The sequence below is a fragment of the Centruroides sculpturatus genome, unplaced genomic scaffold, assembly GCF_000671375.1.
Source record: "Centruroides sculpturatus isolate CEXI.00-Female unplaced genomic scaffold, Cexi_2.0 scaffold996, whole genome shotgun sequence".
Taxonomy (NCBI): domain Eukaryota; kingdom Metazoa; phylum Arthropoda; class Arachnida; order Scorpiones; family Buthidae; genus Centruroides; species Centruroides sculpturatus.
The window spans coordinates 51,657-77,845 of NW_019385236.1; the positions used below are offsets into that span (position 1 = coordinate 51,657).

The 26,189-nt window shown below is 31.9% G+C and overlaps 2 protein-coding genes across 3 annotated transcripts in view; both read right to left on the bottom strand.

Moving 5' to 3' along the window:
• LOC111636532 (putative nuclease HARBI1) overlaps positions 1–585 on the bottom strand; it is a 9,198-nt gene extending 8,613 nt beyond the window's left edge. The window contains exon 1 of the mRNA XM_023381812.1: positions 433–585. Within this exon, the coding sequence (XP_023237580.1) occupies positions 433–585 (153 nt within the window). The remainder of the gene's footprint in view (positions 1–432) is intronic.
• Positions 586–14,983: 14,398 nt separating this feature from the next.
• The window catches only part of LOC111636526 (FTS and Hook-interacting protein-like), a 57,865-nt gene continuing 46,659 nt past the window's right edge, over positions 14,984–26,189 (bottom strand). For both annotated transcript variants that reach the window (XM_023381808.1, XM_023381807.1), the window contains 3 exons: positions 22,140–22,326; positions 19,883–20,009; positions 14,984–18,279 (listed from right to left, as the gene is read on the bottom strand). In XM_023381808.1, the coding sequence (XP_023237576.1) occupies positions 18,099–18,279; positions 19,883–20,009; positions 22,140–22,326 (495 nt within the window). In that variant the 3' untranslated portion in view covers positions 14,984–18,098. The remainder of the gene's footprint in view (positions 18,280–19,882; positions 20,010–22,139; positions 22,327–26,189) is intronic.

Here is a 26,189-nt window from a genome sequence, read left to right on the forward strand (position 1 = left end):
TTAAATAATCGAAAAAGCCAATTTTCACTCTAAACGATTTCCAAATTCTACATTCGAAGCGATTGCAAATTTAAAATAAAACCGAATCTACCACATTTAATGCATTAATTAAGCGATGTTTATTAAAATCGATTCGGCTACTCTTCACCAATAAAAAAATGGCTCTGAAAAGAGCCGTTTGATCGCTAGATTACGGGAATCTAGAAATTCCGTTTCCGTTTCCGGTCGAAAATTATCGTTCTATCGGCGCCCCATTCTCTTTCTACTGCCACTAATCTTTCTACCAGATTTTCCCTTTCTTTCTCTTTTTTTACTCCTTCCTATGGTTTTCGATTTGGATCTTCTTCTCTTGGCATTCGATATCTTCCGAGGTGATGTGCGCCCTTCAGTTAACATGCTGCTTCCAAATATTCTCAGGACATCCTTTTGTACCTTTTTTTTCAAATCACTAACGACGCCCCTTAATCTCCGACGCAATTCTCGTTCGGAAGGAGTGAGTCTTAATTCGGATTCCCGAGTTTCTTGTACTGTACAGGGGCTAAAATGGACTTCTTTTTCGTTCGTTTCTCGATTATCTTCGTCCATGGCGTTTTTCTTCTTCGGAGAATAGAAGCAGAATGACGGAATTCGACATTTCGAACGACGTTCGAAAAGAATCGATTCCGTTCTACGTCAAATCAAATTTTTAAATTCAAAAATTTTAAGTCTCCGAATCGTTTAAAATTTCTTTTAAAAAAAAACTTTAAAATATTTTTTAAGGTCTACTCGTTTAAGTTTAAAGAACTCTGCAGAATGTTGNTTTTCAAATCACTAACGACGCCCCTTAATCTCCGACGCAATTCTCGTTCGGAAGGAGTGAGTTTTAATTCGGATTCCCGAGTTTCTAGTGTAGAGGGGCTAAAATGGACTTTTTTCTCTTTCTCTTCACGATTATCGTCCATGGCGTTCTTCTTCTTCGGAGAATAGAAGCAGAATGACGAAATTCGACGTTTCGAACGACGTTCAAAAAGAATCGATTCCGTTCTACGTCAAATCAAATTTTTAAATTCAAAAATTTTAAGTCTCCGAATCGTTTAAAATTTCTTTTAAAAAAAACTTTAAAATAATTTTTAAGGTCTACTCGTTTAAGTTTAAAGAACTNAAAAGAATCGATTCCGTTCTACGTCAAATCAAATTTTTAAATTCAAAAATTTTAAGTCTCCGAATCGTTTAAAATTTCTTTTAAAAAAAACTTTAAAATAATTTTTAAGGTCTACTCGTTTAAGTTTAAAGAACTCTGCAGAATGTTGTTGGTTCTTCTTTAAATTACTGTAATTCAAAATGGCGGAAGCGTCGGAAATAATGATAAAAACACAAAGTTTGAAGTGTAAACTCTAAAGTCTAGCTCATAAATAACTGCAGAGTTCTTTAAGAAACGAAATTTGGCACGTTAACTCGTGTATAAAGGTTAAAGCCGGATGCACACATGCGGCGCGGCAAGGAAAAGCGGCAGGATGACGTCACTTTTTCTCGCCGCAGAAGTCGATTTTGTGCCGCTTTTCTCGTGCCGCAAAAGTTGGTTGAATTTTATGTTTTGCGGCAACCGCTGCCAAGATCAGCCAATAACAGTTCGTCCGGTAGTCACGTGAGAAAATACAATCACGTGGTGTTTTAATGGCAGAAAGTTCGACGCGGTTAACCGAAATAACTAACATCAGAATAAAGAGAAAAAGATAATAAATTGAACACAAATTCTACACAAATAATCATATATAATTTAATTCAAAAAACAAAACAACCGAATCTTACTCGAAATAGTACAGTATTCTTTATCGAGGAATAAGCGTATTTTGTACACCAGTTCTTTATCGATCCAAGAAAATATCTCTAATCCAAAATCTTCGTTTGAATCTTCTAACTAAATAAAGCAAGCCGTACAAAACAAAATTTGTAAACACGTGGATAACGACAATATCGGTATCGTTCGCCATCTTGAATACTGAACGCATGCGCCGAAATGTAAGCGGATTGCCGCTTGTGTAGCTGTGCTGCCGCGCGGCGAAGATGCGTTTGCGACGCCGCTTTTCCTTGCCGCGCCGCATGTGCGCATCCGGCTTAAGTCAAAGGCGCACATCATCTAGGAAGAGATCGAATGCCAAGAGAAGAAGATCCAAATCGAAAACCATAGGAAGGAGTAAAAAAAGAGTAAGAAAGGGAAAATCTGGTAGAAAAATTATTGGCAGCAGAAAGAGAATGGGGCGCCGATAGAACGATAATTTTCGACCGGAAACGGAAACGGAATTTCTAGATTCCCGTAATCTAGCGATCAAACGGCTCTTTTCAGAGCCATTTTTTTTATTGGTGGAGAGTAACCGAATCGATTTTAAACGAGGTCATTTTAACAGAGTAACTAGGGAAAGGGGAACACGCGACAAAAAATAAACGGATTTTACTTTAATAATAATATGTATGTATGTATGTATGTCTCTCTTGTGAGTTCTTTCAGTCGTAAAACTGGCAGGCAGCACTTTGAAAATGTTATCTCCATCTCTTCCGATTGGCCATCATTTCTCCGAACTCCCGATAGCTACTCGTTCCAGTATTTATCATTTGCTTGATGTAATCTTGTCTCGGTCTATCTCTGGGCCTGGTTCCACCTATCCTACCCTCCACGAGTGTTCACATCCATTGACTATTCCTCGTGTTATGGCCAAACCATTTTCCTCGTCTGTTTGATTACTTCTATTACTCTATTTTCTTTTCCTCTTCTATTAGATCCAATACTTCCTGATTTGTCTTTCTTTTTGTCCATCTAATGTTTTGCAATCTTCTCCAGCACCACATTTCAAATGCCTTTAATCTCTGTTCATCTCTTTTGGTTAGTGCCCATGTTTCTGCTGCATAAAGTGTTATACTCCATACATAGATTTTCAATATGCGTTTTCTTAGTTTTTTTTATCCATGTTATTTGAGATGAACGACTTCTCTTTTTCTCTAAAAGGCATGTTTTGCTTGGCCTATTTTTGTTTTAATTTCTTCTGAGCATCTTGCATCTTCCATTAGAATAAAATGTATAAATGCGGACTTTTGTAATTCAGAAATGAAGAAGTTTTGTGGGAAAAAAGAAAATGTCGACGAGGAACATCGAATTTATGGGACGAGACGAACGTTTCAAACGTGGATATTCCACGTCTTCTGAATTGCGTAGAGTATTTTAAATGTTTTATTCGATAATCTAATAATTATATTAATGGATTTCGTGAATTTAACGAACATTTTACTCAATTTTAAATTGGAAAATGTTTCTTCAATTCCCGTGGCTGGTCGAGCGACCAGTTGAAAGGTTCGAATTCACTTTTAGTCCGTGTCTTTGGATTCAAATTTTCTTTTGAGACGAGGAAGACATTTGAACCGCAACAAGGTTATAATGTGGAAATACATTATCTTTTCCGATCACCAATCAAATCACTAGAAACTTCATCCGGTTCCAATTTCACATCGTGCATTTCTCTTTTTTTGGCAGTATTTTTTATAATTGGTTTTGAAAGTTCAAACTGAAATTCAATATTTCGGTTTGAATTTTTTCATAGGTTTCGCCAAGCAAAACCCAAAGAAGAAATTTCTCTGTGGAATTTGTGACAAATAATTCTTTTTTAAGTCCGCATTAGAAAGTCATCGGAGGATTCACGCCAGAGAGGCCGTTCTCTTGTCACTTATGCTCTAGAAGATTTAATCGGACTTTCGCTCTACCAAGGCACTACGCCAGGATTTATTCTGGAGAGAAACCTTTCACCTGCCGCCACTGCAGATGAAGCTTTGCACATAGACAACACCTATTAACTCATATTCGCATAACATCTTCATTAAGTGCGACCGCTGTCGAGATATGACACGTGACAATCCTCTATCTACCTCTATACTACCAAAGATTAATTAACAGTTACCGTGCGAAATTTAGTTTTTTAAAGAACTCTGCAGTTCGTTATATATGAAGTGGATTTTAGAGTTTACACTTCAAACTTTGTGTGTTTAATAAATATTATTTCTGACGTTTCCGCCATTTTGAATTACAGTAATTTAAAGAAGAACCAACAACATTCTGCAGATTTCTTTAAACGAGTAGAACTTTAAAATAATTTTTAAGTTTTTTTTTTTTTAAAGAAATTTTAAACAATTCAAAGACATAAAAATTTAAATATAAAAATTTGATTTGCCGTAGAACGGAATCGATTCTTTTTGAACGTCGTTCGAAACGTCGAATTCCGTCATTCTGCTTCTATTCTCCGAAGAAGAAAAACGCCATGGACGAAGATAATCGAGAAAAGAAAGAGAAAAAAGTCCATTTTAGCCCCTCTACAGTACAAGAAACTCGGGAATCCGAATTAAAACTCACTCCTTCCGAACGAGACTTGCGTCGGAGATTAAGGGGCATCGTCAGTGATTTGAAAAGAAAGATGCAAAAGGATGTCGTGAGAATATTTGGAAGCAGCATGTTAACTGAAGGGCGCACATCACCTCGGAAGAGATCGAATGCCAAGAGAAGAAGATCCAAATCGAAAACCATAGGAAGGAGTAAAAAAAGAGGAAAAAAGGGAAAATCTGGTAGAAAAATTATTGGCAGTAGAAAGAGAATGGGGCGCCGATAGAACGATAATTTTCGACCGGAAACGGAAACGTAATTGCTAGATTCCCGTAATCTAGCGATCAAACGGCTCTTTTCAGAGCCATTTTTTTTATTGGTGGAGAGTAACCGAATCGATTTTAAACGAGGTCATTTTAACAGAGTAACTAGGGAAAGGGGAACACGCGACAAAAAATAAACGGATTTTACTTTAATAATAATATGTATGTATGTATGTATGTATGTCTCTCTTGTGAGTTCTTTCAGTCGTAAAACTGGCAGGCAGCACTTTGAAAATGTTATCTCCATCTCTTCCGATTGGCCATCATTTCTCCGAACTCCCGATAGCTACTCGTTCCAGTATTTATCATTTGCTTGATGTAATCTTGTCTCGGTCTATCTCTGGGCCTGGTTCCACCTATCCTACCCTCCACGAGTGTTCACATCCATTGACTATTCCTCGTGTTATGGCCAAACCATTTTCCTCGTCTGTTTGATTACTTCTATTACTCTATTTTCTTTTCCTCTTCTATTAGATCCAATACTTCCTGATTTGTCTTTCTTTTTGTCCATCTAATGTTTTGCAATCTTCTCCAGCACCACATTTCAAATGCCTTTAATCTCTGTTCATCTCTTTTGGTTAGTGCCCATGTTTCTGCTGCATAAAGTGTTATACTCCATACATAGATTTTCAATATGCGTTTTCTTAGTTTTTTTTATCCATGTTATTTGAGATGAACGACTTCTCTTTTTCTCTAAAAGGCATGTTTTGCTTGGCCTATTTTTGTTTTAATTTCTTCTGAGCATCTTGCATCTTCTGTCAATGTTTGTTCCAAGTATTTGAACCTTTCCACCTGTTCTATCTCTTTTCCCTCAATAACTATATTCATTACCTTAGGGCTTTTAGAGAATGTCATGCATTTAGTTTTGCTAAAGTTTATTTTCATACCATAGAGTTCAGCTGTCCTGTTTGTTTTCTAACATTTTTGTTAGATCTTTTCTTCTGGTAGGTAATAAGGCTTGATCATCAGCAAATTTAATGGACTTGATGTGCTCTCCGTTTATTCCAACTCCTTGTATTTTCCATAGCTTTGTTCATAATTACCTCTATGCATCTCGTTCCTTTTTGTTTCATGTACCCCAATTTGGTCTGGTCCGATGTAAGCTTTAATTTTGTCTTCTATTCTTTATCATCTTTAATAGTATCTTTGAAGTATGGGATATTAAACTTATTGTGCAAGATTGGCTGCATTCTATTGCATTGCGCTTTTTTGGTAATGGCATCATGATTGTTATGGAATAATCTTTCGGCCATTCTCCTGTCTTGTATATCTGGTTGATTAGATCAAATACTGTTGTAAATTTTCACCTCCTCCTTTAATAAATTCTATTGGGATTTGGTCTATTCCTGTTGTCTTCTTATTTGCTATTGAAGCCAATGCATTTGTGAATTCATCGCGTAGAATGGGGAGTTCTTCTTTTATTGTTGAGGTTTTTGTGTCTAATACTACTTTATCCTGGTACAAACCTTCCACATAAGCACTCCATCTTTTAGTGATGTCCTCTTCGTTAATCAGGCGTTTACCATTTACTGACTCTATTTTGATTGTGTTGTTCTGGTCCGTTTCCTAATCTCATTAAATGCAAGGTCACTTTCACCTTTTTTCTCCAGTTCTTCAATCCTCTCACACCTCCCTAGCCCTTTTACTTTCTCTTTGTAGTTTGTTTCTCAGCTTATATCTTTTTTGTCCTTCCTCAGTGTTTACATTTTTCCACTTTCTCTTCTATTTTTCCCATCATGTCTTGTGTGATCCATGGTTTACTTGCATCATTTTGTTTATTCCCTATAACCTCATTGGCTATATTTAATATATTTTCCTTAAGGTAGTTCCATTTATCTTCACACAAGGTCTTTCCAATTACTTTGTCCAATTTTTATTTGAATTGTTTGAATACTTGCTTTTTCATTCCTTAACTTTTTCCAAATTCCATTTCTTATTTACCCCTTTTCTTAAAGGTCTTCTGTATTTTAATTTACCTGTCATAATTACGAGGTTATGATCACTCTCAGCATCTCCTCCTGGGTAGCTAATTGACTTCGTCACCTGATTTCTGTGTCTTTCTTTCACCATTATGTAATCAATCTAATATCTTTTTTTTTGTCTTCTGGACTTTTCCATGTATATCTTCTTCTTAAAGGCGTCTTCTGTCGGCGAGGGCTCCTGCACCTAGCCAACAGGCCAGCCACGTGGACTTTCCCAGGTTTTCTTCATGTTTGTAACATCTAAATAGAAGACAGTTTATCTTAGGAAGTCCTCCTGGGAGGCATCCCTCTTCACATATCTTCGTGTCGTGTTGCCTCATACAAATAGATAAATATTCAGGCCACCTGAAATTTTCTGGAAAGACAGAAGTCCTACATACAAGTCAATCCGATCATTTGGCTGCTTCCATTCTGGACTCAGTTAAACCCACAAAGCATTCTTAGTTCTATGCTTCTATGTTCTACATTATTACTAAAAGATAGAAGAGTTCTTAGTCATATCACATATATACAGGTGATTAATATAAAGGATGATATACTGTATACTGACTGGGCTCTTCAATATGAATATTAAAGCCATGCTATATTCTCAGAATTTAAATTTTAATGGTATTGTAAGCCAAGATAGTAAGGGTATCATCCTTCTACTATGGAATCCAAGTTCAAGTCTGTGTCAGATTTTGCAATAGGGTTGCCAATAGCTAGGAATGGGCATAACATATCCGAGACAAACGGCCCGCGAGAGATCCCTGGGACTTTTCGACAACCCCAAAATCTATTCTGCACCCTCCAGAACGATAGGCAGATGTCTTAACCACCCAGGCCATTGTCCACAAATTATTGCTTAATCTGGTAAACTTTTGTATTGTCTACATATTTAAATTTACTGGTATAATATACCTAGTAGTTTATTGAATACCAAATTCCTCAATAAACAAATTAACAACAGAAAATAAATACTTGTTCATGTATTTTGGAATAGTGTAAAATGACACATAAATGTGAAAGAATTGTACATAAATAAATTAATAATAATTAGTTGACATCATTCTTTTAGATAATGACAGCACTTACATTCTTAGTTTGTTATGATAATTATTAAACTGTTAATTTAAACTTGAAACAACTTATAAATTCATATATCAAATGCCTCTTTGTCCTTATTTTAGATATTTGGCTCAAACACAATCAACAACAGACTTTATCATATACTAATCCAGTAGTATATGATAAATCTGTTGTTGGTTGTGTTTGAACCAAAAGTTTAATTGATTAACTTATAAAATGAGAGTATTACCGATTCTCCTTCCTAAGGATAAACGCGAATGAATGAGATTATACACTCATTGCTTACCTACTATAAAAAAACTAAAGGATATATATAAATAGATCTTTTACTATTAATAAAGTAGCATTAACAAGGTACACAAAAAGTTGTTGATCCTCTAGGTTTTTCCAAATCTATTAAATTGTTCTCTCTATATTTCTATTTCTATCTTTCGCACCTTCAAAAAAGGCATATAATACACTTTGCACCTGGAAAGTGGTGCAACTGATTGTTTTCATTAGGTCATCTGGTGCCAAATTTCCTCAACTTGTTCTGCAGATGACTAAAACTCATTTTGATGGAATTGCATCACTCATGCTACCCTAATTATTGTCGCTAGAAATGGCAAGTATCTCTCGAAAGACCGTCTATCGAGTAATGTTCTAAGTAACATTTAAGGCAATGGTGTCCGACGATTAATTTCTGGGCACGTTCGTAAAGTCGAACATGTTAAACAAGAAGGTTGCCTTTGTTATCTTCTTTTACCGGACATTGTGGCTAATTTGTTTACACAAAACGGTCGTTTCTAAAATCGATGTTGAAATGATGCTAACGTTTCCTTATCCAAAATCCTTTTCTTAGGTTGCTTAACATGTGCAGTTATCAGTGTCTGTGTATGTATTGTCTACTTGGACCTTGTTTATTAATAGGACTTATTATAAAGTTTCTGATTAACAGAGAGGAGATCAAAAATCAAAACAAAATATCTTTATTTTCACAGTAATAGAAGGTCCGAGCAGACAATACACATGCAGAAATGTAAAACAGTAAAGACAGAGGCAAAAAGAATTAATAGTTATTGGTATCGTTTCATATTTTAATCCACAATTTAAACTTGAGTGGATTTAGGAACATCAATATTGTTGGACGCCATTTTCTTCACAAATTTTATTTGGAACAACCTCGACAATGAGTACACGCACTCGTTAGTAATTTGTTTATCTCGTTTGACTTTACAAACGTACCCTCCGTCTGTACGTTTTGGCACAATCCGACGACTCGGATCAGAAACTTTCCGTGCACCCTAATACACCACACAAAGAAATACAACATATAAATAATAACATCACATTATCCATTTAATTTATTTTCTGTACATAAAAATTTCCATCCAGCAAAAACATTTTTTCTTTCAGTTTTTTTTTTCTTTTTTAATTAAAACAAATTTTTAACAGATTTTTAGGGAACAATTTCCATTCAAACAAATTCCCTACAATAGTTTAAGTACATACATGATAAATAATTTTCAATGTAGTATCTTATAATCACACATTTGTTTACAATCCAGGTTATATAAATTTCTGTACATATCTTATTTATCTACAAACTATAAAAATACAATTTTGGGGGGTTAGTATTTTTGCTATGAGCAAATATTTTGGTTTCATTTTTTTTTGTTTTCTTTTCTTATGAAATTTTTACAACTGAGCAATACTATTTATATAATTTTTACACACCAAAGAATGGTTCCGTGTGCACGGGATGGAAGGTGATTCTGAAAACGATGAGAAAATGACACGCAAACTATGCTTTGTCCGAAATACATACACTGTGATGAGAAAGACTGTGAATGGACAATTCAGAAAAATGCCCTAGAGCTTTATATATGTATATACTTTGCAAGTCCATAACCTAAAGTTATGCTTAAAGATTAAATTATTCTAAAAAAAAAAAAAAAAGCACTGTAGACGTCCCTTCACTTGTCGCAGGAAAATCTCAGACGAGCAACAGGTACGGTCGTGGACCGGAAATTCGACAAATCTCTCTCATAACATTTTCGTCTAAGAATAACCTGCTCGACTTCCTTAAAACGTAACGCGTGCCTAGTCTTATCACAATTATTCGTTCCTGAATTCGAGGTACCTAATTAAAAAAAGGTCTAATCGATAGAAATTTTAAAATTCGACCCTTCGACGGCAAACTGAAATTGTAACCGCGTTTGTGATTTTTACGTGAACAGACCATTATAAAAAAGCACTTTTACTTATTTGTTTTTTTTTCTTTCTTTGCATAATTAAAAGATTGAGTGGAATTTAAATCTGGTAGAACCAAGAGAAATTTTCGATTCGTTTAAAAATAGGACTGCTGTTGGCCTTGGCCGAAAACAAGTGGAAAAAAATCCGAACGAAAATATTGATTTTAAATATTATATAAAAAAATATTACAAAATCTACTAATCGGATATTCCAGCAAATTTCGCAGCAATCTTATTTATAAACCGACAAAAATATATACAACTTTGGCACATGACTTGAGATAGTGAAGATGCTGTTTTTGTCTTTGAAGCTTTCGGATGTCATCTGTATTATTATTATTATTATTATTATTATTATTATTATAATCTTTTCTATTCTACGAAAATGCTTCACAGCCCACAGAATACATTAAAATTTACACAAGTTCTGGAAGAACAACTTCGTTTTCGTTTAAAACTGTTCCAAACTCTCTTCAACAACTTTAACCTACNAGAGTACTGCATTTTTTGTTTTAATGGTTTCAAGTTTACCTTCAGGTGCATCAGGCGATGGTTTACTGATGTACCTAAAAAAGAAAAAAAAAAAAAAAAAATCAAGAGAAATTACAAAAGAAAATACTAATTTTTTTGTTTTCTGTTGTTTTTTTTTATTAAGCACAATATCACATTACAATGGCTAGAGTATGTTTCCTCTTTCGCTAACAATCTTAATGTGAAACCAAATGAACCGTAATTTATTATAATTATTAAAATTATCAAGAGATGGTGGCCTAACAGCCTATCTCTCATCAAATTACTTCGTATCTGATTATTAAAATTAGCCTTATTTTAGACTGATAATATGGTGATTTGTTCTGTTTGACTTAAATTAATAAAAGGGTTTGTGGATTTGTTTACATAGTGGTGCCTCATACTTCAAATTTAATTCGTTCCAGGAGGCTGTTCAAACTCTGAATAGTTCAAAGTCCAAATCAATTTTTCCCATTTGAAATAATGGAAATTGAATTAATCCATTCCTAGACCCTAAACAATACCATTTCAATAAACTTAAAACAGCAAACAGACATAATTTAAGATAAAAGTAACATAATTACTGTAAATGCCTTAATAATAAATTAAAACACGAAAACAATAAATAAAATACGTAAATACTGTGTAATAAAATAAAAATTGCATTACTGGTTGCACAGTGGCGACTGCAGCATCTTAAACTTGGTTGCCAGATCCATCACACAAGTACCACTTTGCGACAAGTTCCTTTTTCACCTCATTCATTGATGCTACAACCTTCCTGTTAGGCTTTGTTTCTTCCATACACTTCTTGGATGCCATAGTTAATAAGTAAAAATTATATTGGTTTGCAAAGTTTTTGCATATTTTTAACAGCTTTCATAAATTAACATAAATGTGTGATTTAATTATAACAGTTGTGAAATTTAACTCGTTATTGCTAATGGGAGATGACATTCTTTGTTTTTAAGCTTATTTTAAATTTTTTATTTCGCATTTTGTTTGAATAAAATCAAGTTGAAATGTCTTTGGATAAAAAAAAGCACATCAGGCAAACTATACTTTATGAGTTTTGGAAAGGATGTAATGCCTCACAAACAATAAAACTAATTTGTAATGAGTATGGGGAAGATGCTCCTAAACTTCAAACATGTCAATTATGGTTTTAAAAACCACAATTGACATGTTCGAAATTCCATTTGGGAAATTTTGAACTGAAGAATACAAAATGTTTGGGCTGTCCAAAAGCTGTCTATGAAAAAAAAAATTGCATACATTGTTAAAAATAGATTAAAAAACACACAATATATATATAACCAAACACACCAAAAATAGAGCAAAAAAAGCAGTGGAAAACACGAGTGTAAAGCGAGAGTGACAGACAACTTGGATGGACAATAAATTGTGTTTATGCTTCGAGTGCATTTTTTCACTACGTGCTCAGTTCAAACTCTGAAATGTCCAAAGTATGAGGTACCATTGTATAAATAATTTTAAAATCTTACAATATAAAAGCCCATTTTGAAAGCAAGTTTCAAATTACAATTTGTTGAATAAGGACTATCTCATATGATATTCTCTGAACATCTACTCTTTATGATATTCACATACAGAGTGATCATAATTAAACACTTTAAATATAAAATATTAAAATCATACCTGTAACCTTGACCATCTGGTATTGATTCTAAGATTGGTTGTTTTATTGTGTTTGTACGTTCTTTCTCATTTAAAAATCCAGTTCGACGAAGTAGTAAATTTGTTAGACTCCGTCTTCTTGGTTCTCCTAAAAATATAAATTGTGTGTTATGACATACACTTTTGATATCCAATATTCAGTCTAACATCTTGACAATATGATTTCTTTAATCTTTTATCTCTTATAATTAAAATGGAATCTAAGTAAGGATTTTTTTATACATAAATTTTTGATTATTTAGCAATCGTTTGCTTTAAATTTAATTGTAAAATATTTCTTCTAAACAGTATTTATGTTTAGTCAATAGCTTGTTACATTATCCAATCTTTTGTTAGCAATTTATGAGTTTGTGATCAAGTATTTATAAAGGATGACAACTTCATAATAAAGTTAATGTTTGGTTTATGTCACCTATACAGGGTGACTCAATAAGAGTTGCAGGATTTATTTTGTTAATAAAAACTTCATTTTACTTCAAAAATTCAATTTTTATAAGACCAATATAATCCCAAGAGATGGGAAATTAGGAGTGGGAAAACAATATCGTGCAAATGGCTGTCTCTATTCTTCTTGTGAACTGTTTATCTTTCGGAAACATTTTCCACGACATTTTTCAAAATTCTGAGCATGTTTTTGTGTTGACGTCCTTCAGATGTTCTGTTTTCACATGTAGGCATACACTTTCTCTTTCAGACAGCCCCAATGAAAGAAGTCCAATGATGTTGAAAATAAAGCTGAAAATGCAATCACAGTGAATGGTGAAAGATACTGAGACGTGATCACCAACTTTCTATGGCCTGAACTCGATGATATTGACGTGAGTGACGTGGTTCAAGCAAGATGGTGCAACATGTCACTCACCTCATGAAACTTTGAGTTGCCGTGTGGTAAACTTCCAGGTCATGTTATCTCTGCCAGATCTTGTGACTTGACACAATATTGTCTTCCACTCCTAATTCCTATCCCTCAGGATTACTTTGGTCTAATAAAAAATGAAGTTCTTATTAACAGAATAAATCCTGAAACTCTTATTGAATCACCCTGTACATCAAGTGTCATAAACCAAACATTAAAGAAATTTGAATTGAGAACATCCAATATTTTTATGCAAATAATGTAGAAATAGTAATAAATGAATGGATATTTAAATATATAAAATGTAATGTTGATTAAAACATGAATATGATGTTTCGACTAAACTAATTGCAAGGTGAAAATGATGTATGATTTTGTTTAAATTATATAACAATTTTTTTGAATCAGACTTTAGTTATATTTAAAAACTACAATGTTTATGCCTATAAATAGCATTAAGAGAGCTATGTGAGAATTGAAAAAATTAAAAACTTTCTTCTCCACACTTGTTTTTCAACAATACGATCTTATTAGACGCCAAAATATGTCAACTTTCTAACTATCAACTAAACTAACACTTTCTCAGAGTAAACTGTAAGCAAGTTATGACATCTTTCCCTCAACTGACCTATTAGTCACCACTTTGGACAATATCATCTTCATATAAAACAGTTTTGACCTATCTGAAAGAGTTACTTCCTTTTGTCCCAAGCTGTCAAGATCTGTGTTTGTGCACTTCCCTTCTCACCTGCATTTTAAAACTCTTAAAGTGCTACTTCATTGAGAATTGGGTTTCAAGAACCTAATAAATATATCCAACGTAGGAAAAAATAATCAGAATTCAAAGCTATTTTAATTTGTAAATGCTCTTTCTCTCTCTCTCTCTTCACGATCATAATGAATATAAATATGAATACTATGTGTAATGTACTGTACAAACTTTAGTATTGTCTAATAAATGTCTTAATTAAGAGTGACTCCTTCCAATTGAATCTAGTCTTATGTATGAGACTGTATTGTTTCCATCTTCAAATGCTTAAGTCTTGAGTAGTGGATGTAACCTACTTGATGTCAGAAATTCTGAATGTAATCACCTACATCTAGTGACATATATGAGGAAGGCCCCAGATCACACAATTATATGTAAAGATAGAGACATGAATAGCTGAAAAGAATAATCTAAATATTGAATGTTTTTACCATAAATGTGATTGCAGTGTTATATAATTAATTTATATGCTAAAGAATAAATTATTGTTTAAATAAAAACTCATCTAATAATTAAGTTAGTTATTAACGGCACAATTGTAATTAAATTTTCTTTCTAATTTAATGGAATGCTTACCTCTCTGCAAATCCGAATTACTTCTTCTTTTAACAGTTGGTGTTTCGGAATAAACTCTTGGCGGTCCATCGCCTAATAATCGTTCTTCTCTAGCAATTAGGAACTGTCGGGCTTTAATTAGTAATTCTTCAAAAATTACTATTATTATTATTATTATAATCTTTTCTATTCTACGAAAATGCTTCACAGCCCACAGAATACATTAAAATTTACACAAGTTCTGGAAGAACAACTTCGTTTTCGTTTAAAACTGTTCCAAACTCTCTTCAACAACTTTAACCTACCAAAAAAGTTATAATCGAATATTCTGTAACAAAATAATTTACAATTTTTAAAAATCTAATCTTACTACGATCCTATTTTATCAAATATTTAACGGCATCGATTATCTAGAACGTCCAAGTTGGAGTTTCTAGAGTCATTAACTTGAAATTGGGAAAGTGATTTCCATGACGATAAAATATTTAATATAATCATTATTTTTTTTTATAAAATTAATAATATTTGAAAAATTAGATGGAAGTTAGACGCAAATGTCACAATGTAATTAACGTTATTTATTTTCGTGGTTATTATAATAGAATATTCAATATAAACTCTCTCATCAAGAAGCTTTCAATGGCATTCGTTTTTTTTCCTCCCAATTTGGTAGAGTGCCTTATGGAACGAGAGTACGGTTTGTGATATTTTGTCTTAGTTTCGGTGAAAATCATTGATTGAATGATAAAAGTCAAGATTTAATTCACGACAGACCAACCTATTTTCATACCTGCTTTTACTCGACATAATTAGCCAGAGTGCACTTACAGCAACAAACATTCCTAAATGTAAATCTAGATTTTTCAGAAAATTTCTAAGAGAAGTTTTTATAAGAACACCAAAATAAAACTCCAGAACACAAGACCGACGTTACACAACCTTCCAAAAAATAAGAAAACAACAACAACAACAACAACGGGGCACTAATTAAAAAAAAAAACTGAGTAACTACATTTTTAAACAGTGAATTTGAAAATGATAGGAGAGAAACAGTTATGAGGGTGTCTTCATTTATGCCAAAGAACTAATTAAATAATATTGCATAAATATTAAATATAAATTTCATTTATACAATAGCTGCTTCTGTATCAATAATTAACATAATTGTATTGCAATATATATATATATTGTATATACTACAGATTATTAAATACTTACTTACATATGCTATAGGCAAGATGCGTAACTCTGTAAAATACATTTTTTTAAAGTATTAACTGCGTCCACCTGAAACGAGTTAATGTTTACGTGACGCCAGTTAATATATTTAGCAAACTGTAGTAATATAAAAAACATTTTACTGCTACTTCTACTATTACTACTACTAGTTATGCAAATTGCCTTTAACGTATATAACTTATGATAAAAATAATAATTATAATAATAAAGGAACAAATTACATTTTGATGCCTCATTTATCACAGGTTTATTATTTATTTTCAAGCACAAATATTAAAGAAAAGTTTGGTAAAATGAATATATATATATTTTTAATTAATTAATTTTTTAATAATAACAACAAGTGAATGAATGTTGCATTTCAATGAAAGTCAAGATGTTCCTACTACTACCAATGTATGTAGATTAATTAAGAGATTAATCTGAAATAAATCTAGATATATCTATACTACTACTGAATATTCGCTTCACGTTTTTTGTAGAATTACCAGTAAAATATTATAATTTATAGAAATATCTTGAATTTTATTGAAATGAATCTATGCAGCATCCATTCATTCTTCAGTTATATCTACATCAGAATTTTTGGCAGAAGATCACCAAGTTTATATCTAAAACTACAGAAAATAAATCTCTAGTAAACTTAAAACTTATCCAAATTAACATAGAAGACTTTTACAAATTTAGCAACCATATTTATGAATCTCAAATCCTTAGTGGTTGTCCGCTATATAATGACAGATGCCCCGAAACTTATAATGAGCTACCCGAAATTTGTGGACTTATTAATTGATTTCAGAATAATTAGATATAAGAACAATCAGAGACAAGAATCTGATTGTACTTATACTATATTAGTTTATCCGTTTATCAAAATCCACTACTTCAATAATCTGCAGCACCATCAAGCTGCAGTTTTTTGAATTCCAAGTGGCTTACTAATGTTTAGTAGGTAGCACTTTGTTCGATACATTGTCGGCATTTGAAGCGATCGGTTAAGAGACTCGTCTTATTCAATCACGACTGTATAAAATTTTAAACAAATTTTGTACTTTGAAGAATTTAAATACATACATATATGTATAAATTAATAGGTACTGATTGTTGTAAAACTAGATTATAAACTTAATCTTAAATAAATAATAATATTAATAAAAAAAAATAGCAAGTTATATTTAGTAGCAATTCAACAGGATCTGATAACTACTTTCAAGCTTCATATTCTTATATATCAGTTTAACATAAAACAACTGGAATGAAATGTAATCGTTGCTGCAGAGAGATAACATTATAATAAAGTTTTTCTTTAAAATATTTTGTGAACAAATATATACAGACATTTTTGACGTGTTGCTTGATACCAGCCATCAGATCTTATGTTAACTCTAACAGCTATATTCTGTTATTTTGAACAATAATATCGAACAGAGCATTTATATTGATACAACAGCAGGTTTGAAACAAATTACAAAGTTTTCTTTATTGAATTTATTAAAAAAATAAAATCCTAAAACCTTCTCAACACAGTAAAATACCTGAAATGTATTTACAGATTTTCAAAATTATAGAGTCAATCGATAAAAATAAAATCTAATCGTTACTGTATCTAATTAATTATTTTAACTTCGTTTCGTTCTGTAACGAAAAAATATACACTAAAAAATATGGAATAATTTCTGACCCTGCAACTTTCGGACATTCACTGCATTTGTAACACGGCAAGTAACGGAGAAACAATTGCACGAGTCAACGAGTATCATACCCCAATCAGAATCAAAACTGCACGGTTGCAATAACAAAGGCAATCATTTCAATGTTTAATTAACATGACGCACTGTAAACATATTACTTAGGTATTTTTCTTATAGGTGACAGCTATTGAAATGGATACTATAAATCCTACTTTCAAATTATCATAACTTTTTTCCCTTTGAGGAAATCGGCGTTTTTATTTTTAACTGATAATCACCCGCTTGCGTGCTTTCAACTGACGCAAATTATGCAATTTTTTTCTCTGTTACTTACCGTGTAAGAATAATCAGAAGAAAAACTTGATAATTTAAAAATTAAAAGACAAATTACTACAATTTTGAAACAAATGTATAAAGTTGAAGCATATGAATAATTAAATAAATCAACTGCAGGATAACAGTTATTTATACAACAACCATGTAAAATAGAATCTTAATAATAACATTAGTATTATTACTATTATTATTATTATTATTAACTGAAGAAAAACAAAGAGTATTCTAACAAGAAAATTTTATTTTATAAAATTTTATAAGCATGTAATTAAAAACAACTATGATCTGATAGAAATTTATATACTTAGATCAGCTGCTCTCAATTAATCATTACGATGGCACCCATAATATATATACCTATAAATATTTGCATAATTATTTAACTTATGTCAAAATTTGATCAATCATCAAGTTTTATTAACAAGAGAAACTCTCAATTATTTTAAGAAAATTTACAAAATGATGATTCATCACAAACTTCATAATTTCTATATAAAACTACACTTCCCATTCAGAGTCCCAGAAATCTGGATCCAATTGGATTACTCCGTGCTCTTGTGTAATTGCTGCTAGTTCTTTCAGAAATTCTTCAAGGACTACTGCACAGAGTACTGCATTTTTTGTTTTAATGGTTTCAAGTTTACCTTCAGGTGCATCAGGCGATGGTTTACTGATGTACCTAAAAAAGAAAAAAAAAAAAAAAAAATCAAGAGAAATTACAAAAGAAAATACTAATTTTTTTGTTTTCTGTTGTTTTTTTTTATTAAGCACAATATCACATTACAATGGCTAGAGTATGTTTCCTCTTTCGCTAACAATCTTAATGTGAAACCAAATGAACCGTAATTTATTATAATTATAAAAATTATCAAGAGATGGTGGCCTAACAGCCTATCTCTCATCAAATTACTTCGTATCTGATTATTAAAATTAGCCTTATTTTAGACTGATAATATGGTGATTTGTTCTGTTTGACTTAAATTAATAAAAGGGTTTGTGGATTTGTTTACATAGTGGTGCCTCATACTTCAAATTTAATTCGTTCCAGGAGGCTGTTCAAACTCTGAATAGTTCAAAGTCCAAATCAATTTTTCCCATTTGAAATAATGGAAATTGAATTAATCCATTCCTAGACCCTAAACAATACCATTTCAATAAACTTAAAACAGCAAACAGACATAATTTAAGATAAAAGTAACATAATTACTGTAAATGCCTTAATAATAAATTAAAACACGAAAACAATAAATAAAATACGTAAATACTGTGTAATAAAATAAAAATTGCATTACTGGTTGCACAGTGGCGACTGCAGCATCTTAAACTTGGTTGCCAGATCCATCACACAAGTACCACTTTGCGACAAGTTCCTTTTTCACCTCATTCATTGATGCTACAACCTTCCTGTTAGGCTTTGTTTCTTCCATACACTTCTTGGATGCCATAGTTAATAAGTAAAAATTATATTGGTTTGCAAAGTTTTTGCATATTTTTAACAGCTTTCATAAATTAACATAAATGTGTGATTTAATTATAACAGTTGTGAAATTTAACTCGTTATTGCTAATGGGAGATGACATTCTTTGTTTTTAAGCTTATTTTAAATTTTTTATTTCGCATTTTGTTTGAATAAAATCAAGTTGAAATGTCTTTGGATAAAAAAAAGCACATCAGGCAAACTATACTTTATGAGTTTTGGAAAGGATGTAATGCCTCACAAACAATAAAACTAATTTGTAATGAGTATGGGGAAGATGCTCCTAAACTTCAAACATGTCAATTATGGTTTTAAAAACCACAATTGACATGTTCGAAATTCCATTTGGGAAATTTTGAACTGAAGAATACAAAATGTTTGGGCTGTCCAAAAGCTGTCTATGAAAAAAAAAATTGCATACATTGTTAAAAATAGATTAAAAAACACACAATATATATATAACCAAACACACCAAAAATAGAGCAAAAAAAGCAGTGGAAAACACGAGTGTAAAGCGAGAGTGACAGACAACTTGGATGGACAATAAATTGTGTTTATGCTTCGAGTGCATTTTTTCACTACGTGCTCAGTTCAAACTCTGAAATGTCCAAAGTATGAGGTACCATTGTATAAATAATTTTAAAATCTTACAATATAAAAGCCCATTTTGAAAGCAAGTTTCAAATTACAATTTGTTGAATAAGGACTATCTCATATGATATTCTCTGAACATCTACTCTTTATGATATTCACATACAGAGTGATCATAATTAAACACTTTAAATATAAAATATTAAAATCATACCTGTAACCTTGACCATCTGGTATTGATTCTAAGATTGGTTGTTTTATTGTGTTTGTACGTTCTTTCTCATTTAAAAATCCAGTTCGACGAAGTAGTAAATTTGTTAGACTCCGTCTTCTTGGTTCTCCTAAAAATATAAATTGTGTGTTATGACATACACTTTTGATATCCAATATTCAGTCTAACATCTTGACAATATGATTTCTTTAATCTTTTATCTCTTATAATTAAAATGGAATCTAAGTAAGGATTTTTTTATACATAAATTTTTGATTATTTAGCAATCGTTTGCTTTAAATTTAATTGTAAAATATTTCTTCTAAACAGTATTTATGTTTAGTCAATAGCTTGTTACATTATCCAATCTTTTGTTAGCAATTTATGAGTTTGTGATCAAGTATTTATAAAGGATGACAACTTCATAATAAAGTTAATGTTTGGTTTATGTCACCTATACAGGGTGACTCAATAAGAGTTGCAGGATTTATTTTGTTAATAAAAACTTCATTTTACTTCAAAAATTCAATTTTTATAAGACCAATATAATCCCAAGAGATGGGAAATTAGGAGTGGGAAAACAATATCGTGCAAATGGCTGTCTCTATTCTTCTTGTGAACTGTTTATCTTTCGGAAACATTTTCCACGACATTTTTCAAAATTCTGAGCATGTTTTTGTGTTGACGTCCTTCAGATGTTCTGTTTTCACATGTAGGCATACACTTTCTCTTTCAGACAGCCCCAATGAAAGAAGTCCAATGATGTTGAAAATAAAGCTGAAAATGCAATCACAGTGAATGGTGAAAGATACTGAGACGTGATCACCAACTTTCTATGGCCTGAACTCGATGATATTGACGTGAGTGACGTGGTTCAAGCAAGATGGTGCAACATGTCACTCACCTCATGAAACTTTGAGTTGCCGTGTGGTAAACTTCCAGGTCATGTTATCTCTGCCAGATCTTGTGACTTGACACAATATTGTCTTCCACTCCTAATTCCTATCCCTCAGGATTACTTTGGTCTAATAAAAAATGAATTTTGTGAAAAAATGAAGTTCTTATTAACAGAATAAATCCTGAAACTCTTATTGAATCACCCTGTACATCAAGTGTCATAAACCAAACATTAAAGAAATTTGAATTGAGAACATCCAATATTTTTATGCAAATAATGTAGAAATAGTAATAAATGAATGGATATTTAAATATATAAAATGTAATGTTGATTAAAACATGAATATGATGTTTCGACTAAACTAATTGCAAGGTGAAAATGATGTATGATTTTGTTTAAATTATATAACAATTTTTTTGAATCAGACTTTAGTTATATTTAAAAACTACAATGTTTATGCCTATAAATAGCATTAAGAGAGCTATGTGAGAATTGAAAAAATTAAAAACTTTCTTCTCCACACTTGTTTTTCAACAATACGATCTTATTAGACGCCAAAATATGTCAACTTTCTAACTATCAACTAAACTAACACTTTCTCAGAGTAAACTGTAAGCAAGTTATGACATCTTTCCCTCAACTGACCTATTAGTCACCACTTTGGACAATATCATCTTCATATAAAACAGTTTTGACCTATCTGAAAGAGTTACTTCCTTTTGTCCCAAGCTGTCAAGATCTGTGTTTGTGCACTTCCCTTCTCACCTGCATTTTAAAACTCTTAAAGTGCTACTTCATTGAGAATTGGGTTTCAAGAACCTAATAAATATATCCAACGTAGGAAAAAATAATCAGAATTCAAAGCTATTTTAATTTGTAAATGCTCTTTCTCTCTCTCTCTCTTCACGATCATAATGAATATAAATATGAATACTATGTGTAATGTACTGTACAAACTTTAGTATTGTCTAATAAATGTCTTAATTAAGAGTGACTCCTTCCAATTGAATCTAGTCTTATGTATGAGACTGTATTGTTTCCATCTTCAAATGCTTAAGTCTTGAGTAGTGGATGTAACCTACTTGATGTCAGAAATTCTGAATGTAATCACCTACATCTAGTGACATATATAAGGAAGGCCCCAGATCACACAATTATATGTAAAGATAGAGACATGAATAGCTGAAAAGAATAATCTAAATATTGAATGTTTTTACCATAAATGTGATTGCAGTGTTATATAATTAATTTATATGCTAAAGAATAAATTATTGTTTAAATAAAAACTCATCTAATAATTAAGTTAGTTATTAACGGCACAATTGTAATTAAATTTTCTTTCTAATTTAATGGAATGCTTACCTCTCTGCAAATCCGAATTACTTCTTCTTTTAACAGTTGGTGTTTCGGAATAAACTCTTGGCGGTCCATCGCCTAATAATCGTTCTTCTCTAGCAATTAGGAACTGTCGGGCTTTAATTAGTAATTCTTCAAAATTTTCTACTGTAGAAGAATAGGTATCTATTTTATGTTTTAAAGAAACAAGAACCTAAAAAGAAAAAAAAAAAAAAAAAGTCAATACAAAAATCTTTCAATTTACTACTATATAAAAATTATAATATTATTTTAATCACAGTAGAAATAAAGATAAATTTTTTATTTTATTAAAATGTAATAAAAGTTTATTCTTAATTAAAATACAATAGTAATCAATGCTCAATAAAAATCTATTGACGAACTTTTCAGAAACTTTTGGAACTTTATCATCGATACATATTATCTATAATCTGGTTGATGACATCATTAGATGTCAATCCTATAAATCAGCAGTCCCCAACCGTTTTATCGCCACAGACCGGCCAAAGTTTGATAATTTTACCGCGGCCCACTGAGGAGGGACGTTGATTGTTTATATTTTAGATTGATTTAATTTAATAATTTGAATTTAATTGTATTTAAACATGCCTTCAAAATAAAATACAGTTACACCAAAAAATGAATATAATGTGATTTAACGTTTTAACTCACTAAAACGCTAAATCAATGAGAACCCTGAGTTTGTTTCATTGCAATGAGACGGTTCCCTCTGGAGTTAATAGGGGAGAATGACACCCGAAGTGTGTTTCTTATGTCCAGTTTATTCTGTTGTTCTGTCGTCCATTAAAAGTTGCACAAACCCGAGGAAATACACCATAGTAAAGAAAATGGAAATAATTTAATGTTCCTTGGGCGGCCCGGTACCATTTGATCCACGGACCGGTACTGGTCCGCAACCCGGGGGTTGGGGACCATTGCTATAAATGGCTCAGATGTCATCTTAAAGGCTAAATTTATACTGGCTTGTAATTTACATTCCAAAATAACAACACACAGACTGTGAAACAAAATGAATTAAAAAATACTATTTGTAACGTAGAAGAGAACTTGTTTGTTTCAAAAAGAAAACGATGAATGCATGAAACATATAATAATTTACTTCATATATTTGTGTTAAATGTAAATTCACAATTTAAAATATAAAGAAACTAAGCTGCCTTCATTCTTTCATCATACCCAATCATCAGGAATTTTTTCTTTGTGGAGACGACCTTTTTATAGAAGCTATGCCTCTGCAATGGTGATTTGATTTGACGGAAGAATAAAGACAATATAGTTTCTTCTCTATTTTAAATTGTGAAATATACTGTATGCCATTTTAATTGAAATTATAAACGTAAATTGTTGAATGAATGGCATATAACTGAATACTTAGACAATGTAATTCTGTTTTTCATATTTTATTTATACAGTTTTATGTATGAAATTGAAATATTAATTACACGGTTTTATATATTTTGTAATTTTTAGTTTAAATATTTATAAAAAACTAATTGCCATAGTTTCATATTAACTTTTAATGCATAGTTTTGTGATTGTATTTGCAACTGTAATTTGCACAGGATGGTTTTGTTTTATATGAGACTGATATATGCAAATTCGTTTTTCACAGATGCCAAATGATTGGATTAAGCCTTGGATGCGCAGGAGCATTTCTGAAGATTAATGCACATACTTACTATTTTCATTTTTATGAAATTCACTATATATAGTCAAAATGTAAGCAAAATGTTTTAAATGTGTTTTTCTGTTAATTGTAGGTGGCTATGTAAATGTCTAGGCAATCTTCTAGGACTATTTGGAGTGGAGCACAAATTTACTTGTAATCTGTTTTATATGGTACCTGCTGACATACAGCTTCCATGTAAAAGTACACCATATAGTAGTATATAAGTTCAGTAAATGTGTTATATAAGGGGATTTCTAAAGAAGTATTAGAAATTTTGAGAATGATCTTAACTATGATTTTAGCTTCTAAATTTTATTCTTTAGACAAAAAATTTCAGCTTTTGATCCTCATATTAAGATAGTTGATTTATAAACACCTGACTTCAGGTATACTAGCACATCCATTTCTATGAAGTAAACAAAAATGGTAGTTACACGTTTACAGCATGATACCAGCTCAAATGTCACCTGGGTTAATAAGATCCACGTTTGTGGGATAGGCAGAGGGTCACATTCAAAAAATCTGCCATAGTCTCCCTTGGCCACCAGTGGCAAACAGACAAATGCAGGACTGGCCCAAATATGGCTACTGCATCACAAACACAATGAACATCACGTATCCACCCAGCCACAGATAACCAAGGCTGGAAAACCATCCCAACAGATAAAACAGACTCAAGAAATGAATGAAAGCATCATCCATACCTAATATAATGCCATCACAAAACTTGAAACAGATATGACAGCTTAGACGGATACTACATGATTAATTCATACAAAAATACCGAAATCTCACTGCAACAGAGCAAAGGACCCTTATCAGAAAAAACAATTAAACACAAAAATCGTAGTCCACAAACAATGCTTGACCATGTCAAACAACAAGCTGCACAGCATATTCATCAACACACAAACACCAGATCACACAGTTGATCAGACATTCATTGACAGTACTCAACAGTCACTCAAAAAAACATACACAGCACCCAAACACAGCTAAATCACCTGTTAGATGTTACACTCTACTGATACTTAAGTAGAGTTTGGCGTAGATGAGGGCTGCCAAACATTTTTTCCTAATGACCCAAATTAGAAATTTACATGTATTCAGTAGGCCACAAAGGTACTTTATATAAATGTATGCTTTTAAAAAGTTCAAAATGTGAACATCAAATTTTAATAACAAATATATATATAATTACATAAAATACTGTATTATTGACAGTAAAAAAAAATTTTAACACAAAAATAAATAAAAATAAATTCAATGTGATTTCTAATATTGCCTTCCTTTTATAATATTATGAATACCTGCTTTTATGGTACTAGTCTTAGTTTTAAAAATGTTATTTAAATGGGAATCACTCAACCTATTTTTTCAGCAGTTTTGATGTTTTTCATGCACAAAAAGAATTGTTCACAACAGTATGTTTTGCATGTGGGGTAGTACAGTTTTCTAGCACCAATTACATCATTATGACATCAATGTGTATCAAGTGAAACAAAAATAATTTTTAACAATATTCTTTATGAAAATAAATGAAAATGTACCTAAAAAATTTAGGGCGTAGTGGGCCATATAAAAATATTAAGTGGGCTGCAGTGCGGCCCGCGGGTTGGACATCCCTGGCCTAGACAAATACAAAACACTTCACATAAAAAGAAGAAAAGAATTCTGAAAGAAAGAAAAGTTTGTACTCAGAAATGGAAATGATATTGAATTCATGGATGGAAGCAAACTTTACATTACATATGTTTAGAATTTCAATAGGCCAAACTCATAAAACACATACAAATACAACAGCAGATTGAACTTAATATAATAATTCAGCTGAATGCAAAACACTCATTTAACGCAACTAACACACAAGTTTAGGTCATTCCAGCAGTGACATATCCCTTTGTAGTTATTCATTGGACAAACAGAAAACTAAAACAACTCTATAGGAAAACACAAACAAAAAAACAAAACATAACAAACATCACCCTAAGCCATCCATAGAAAGGATAGAGAGTAAGTAGATGAGGCATCACAAATATTCTTCACTAATAAACCTTCACTACAAATACAGATCCTCCAAGAGTTTTTCTACAAGGGAGAAACTTCATAATTACACAAAGCAATAACTCTTGCCAACAAAACAGTGCACCATTAAACTTACACAACACTGACCCGGATCTGACATGAGATACACACCATCAAACAGTCTTGGGCTCAGAAGGAGCTCCATAGTAGACACCTCAATGATCACATTGATAGAACCAAGCCAAACTACCGGCTGACTCACATATGCCTCTACGGAGCGACATAACAGATCAGGACTACTATTCAGGACCAGGTCTCGGACTCAGATACAAAACTCGGAA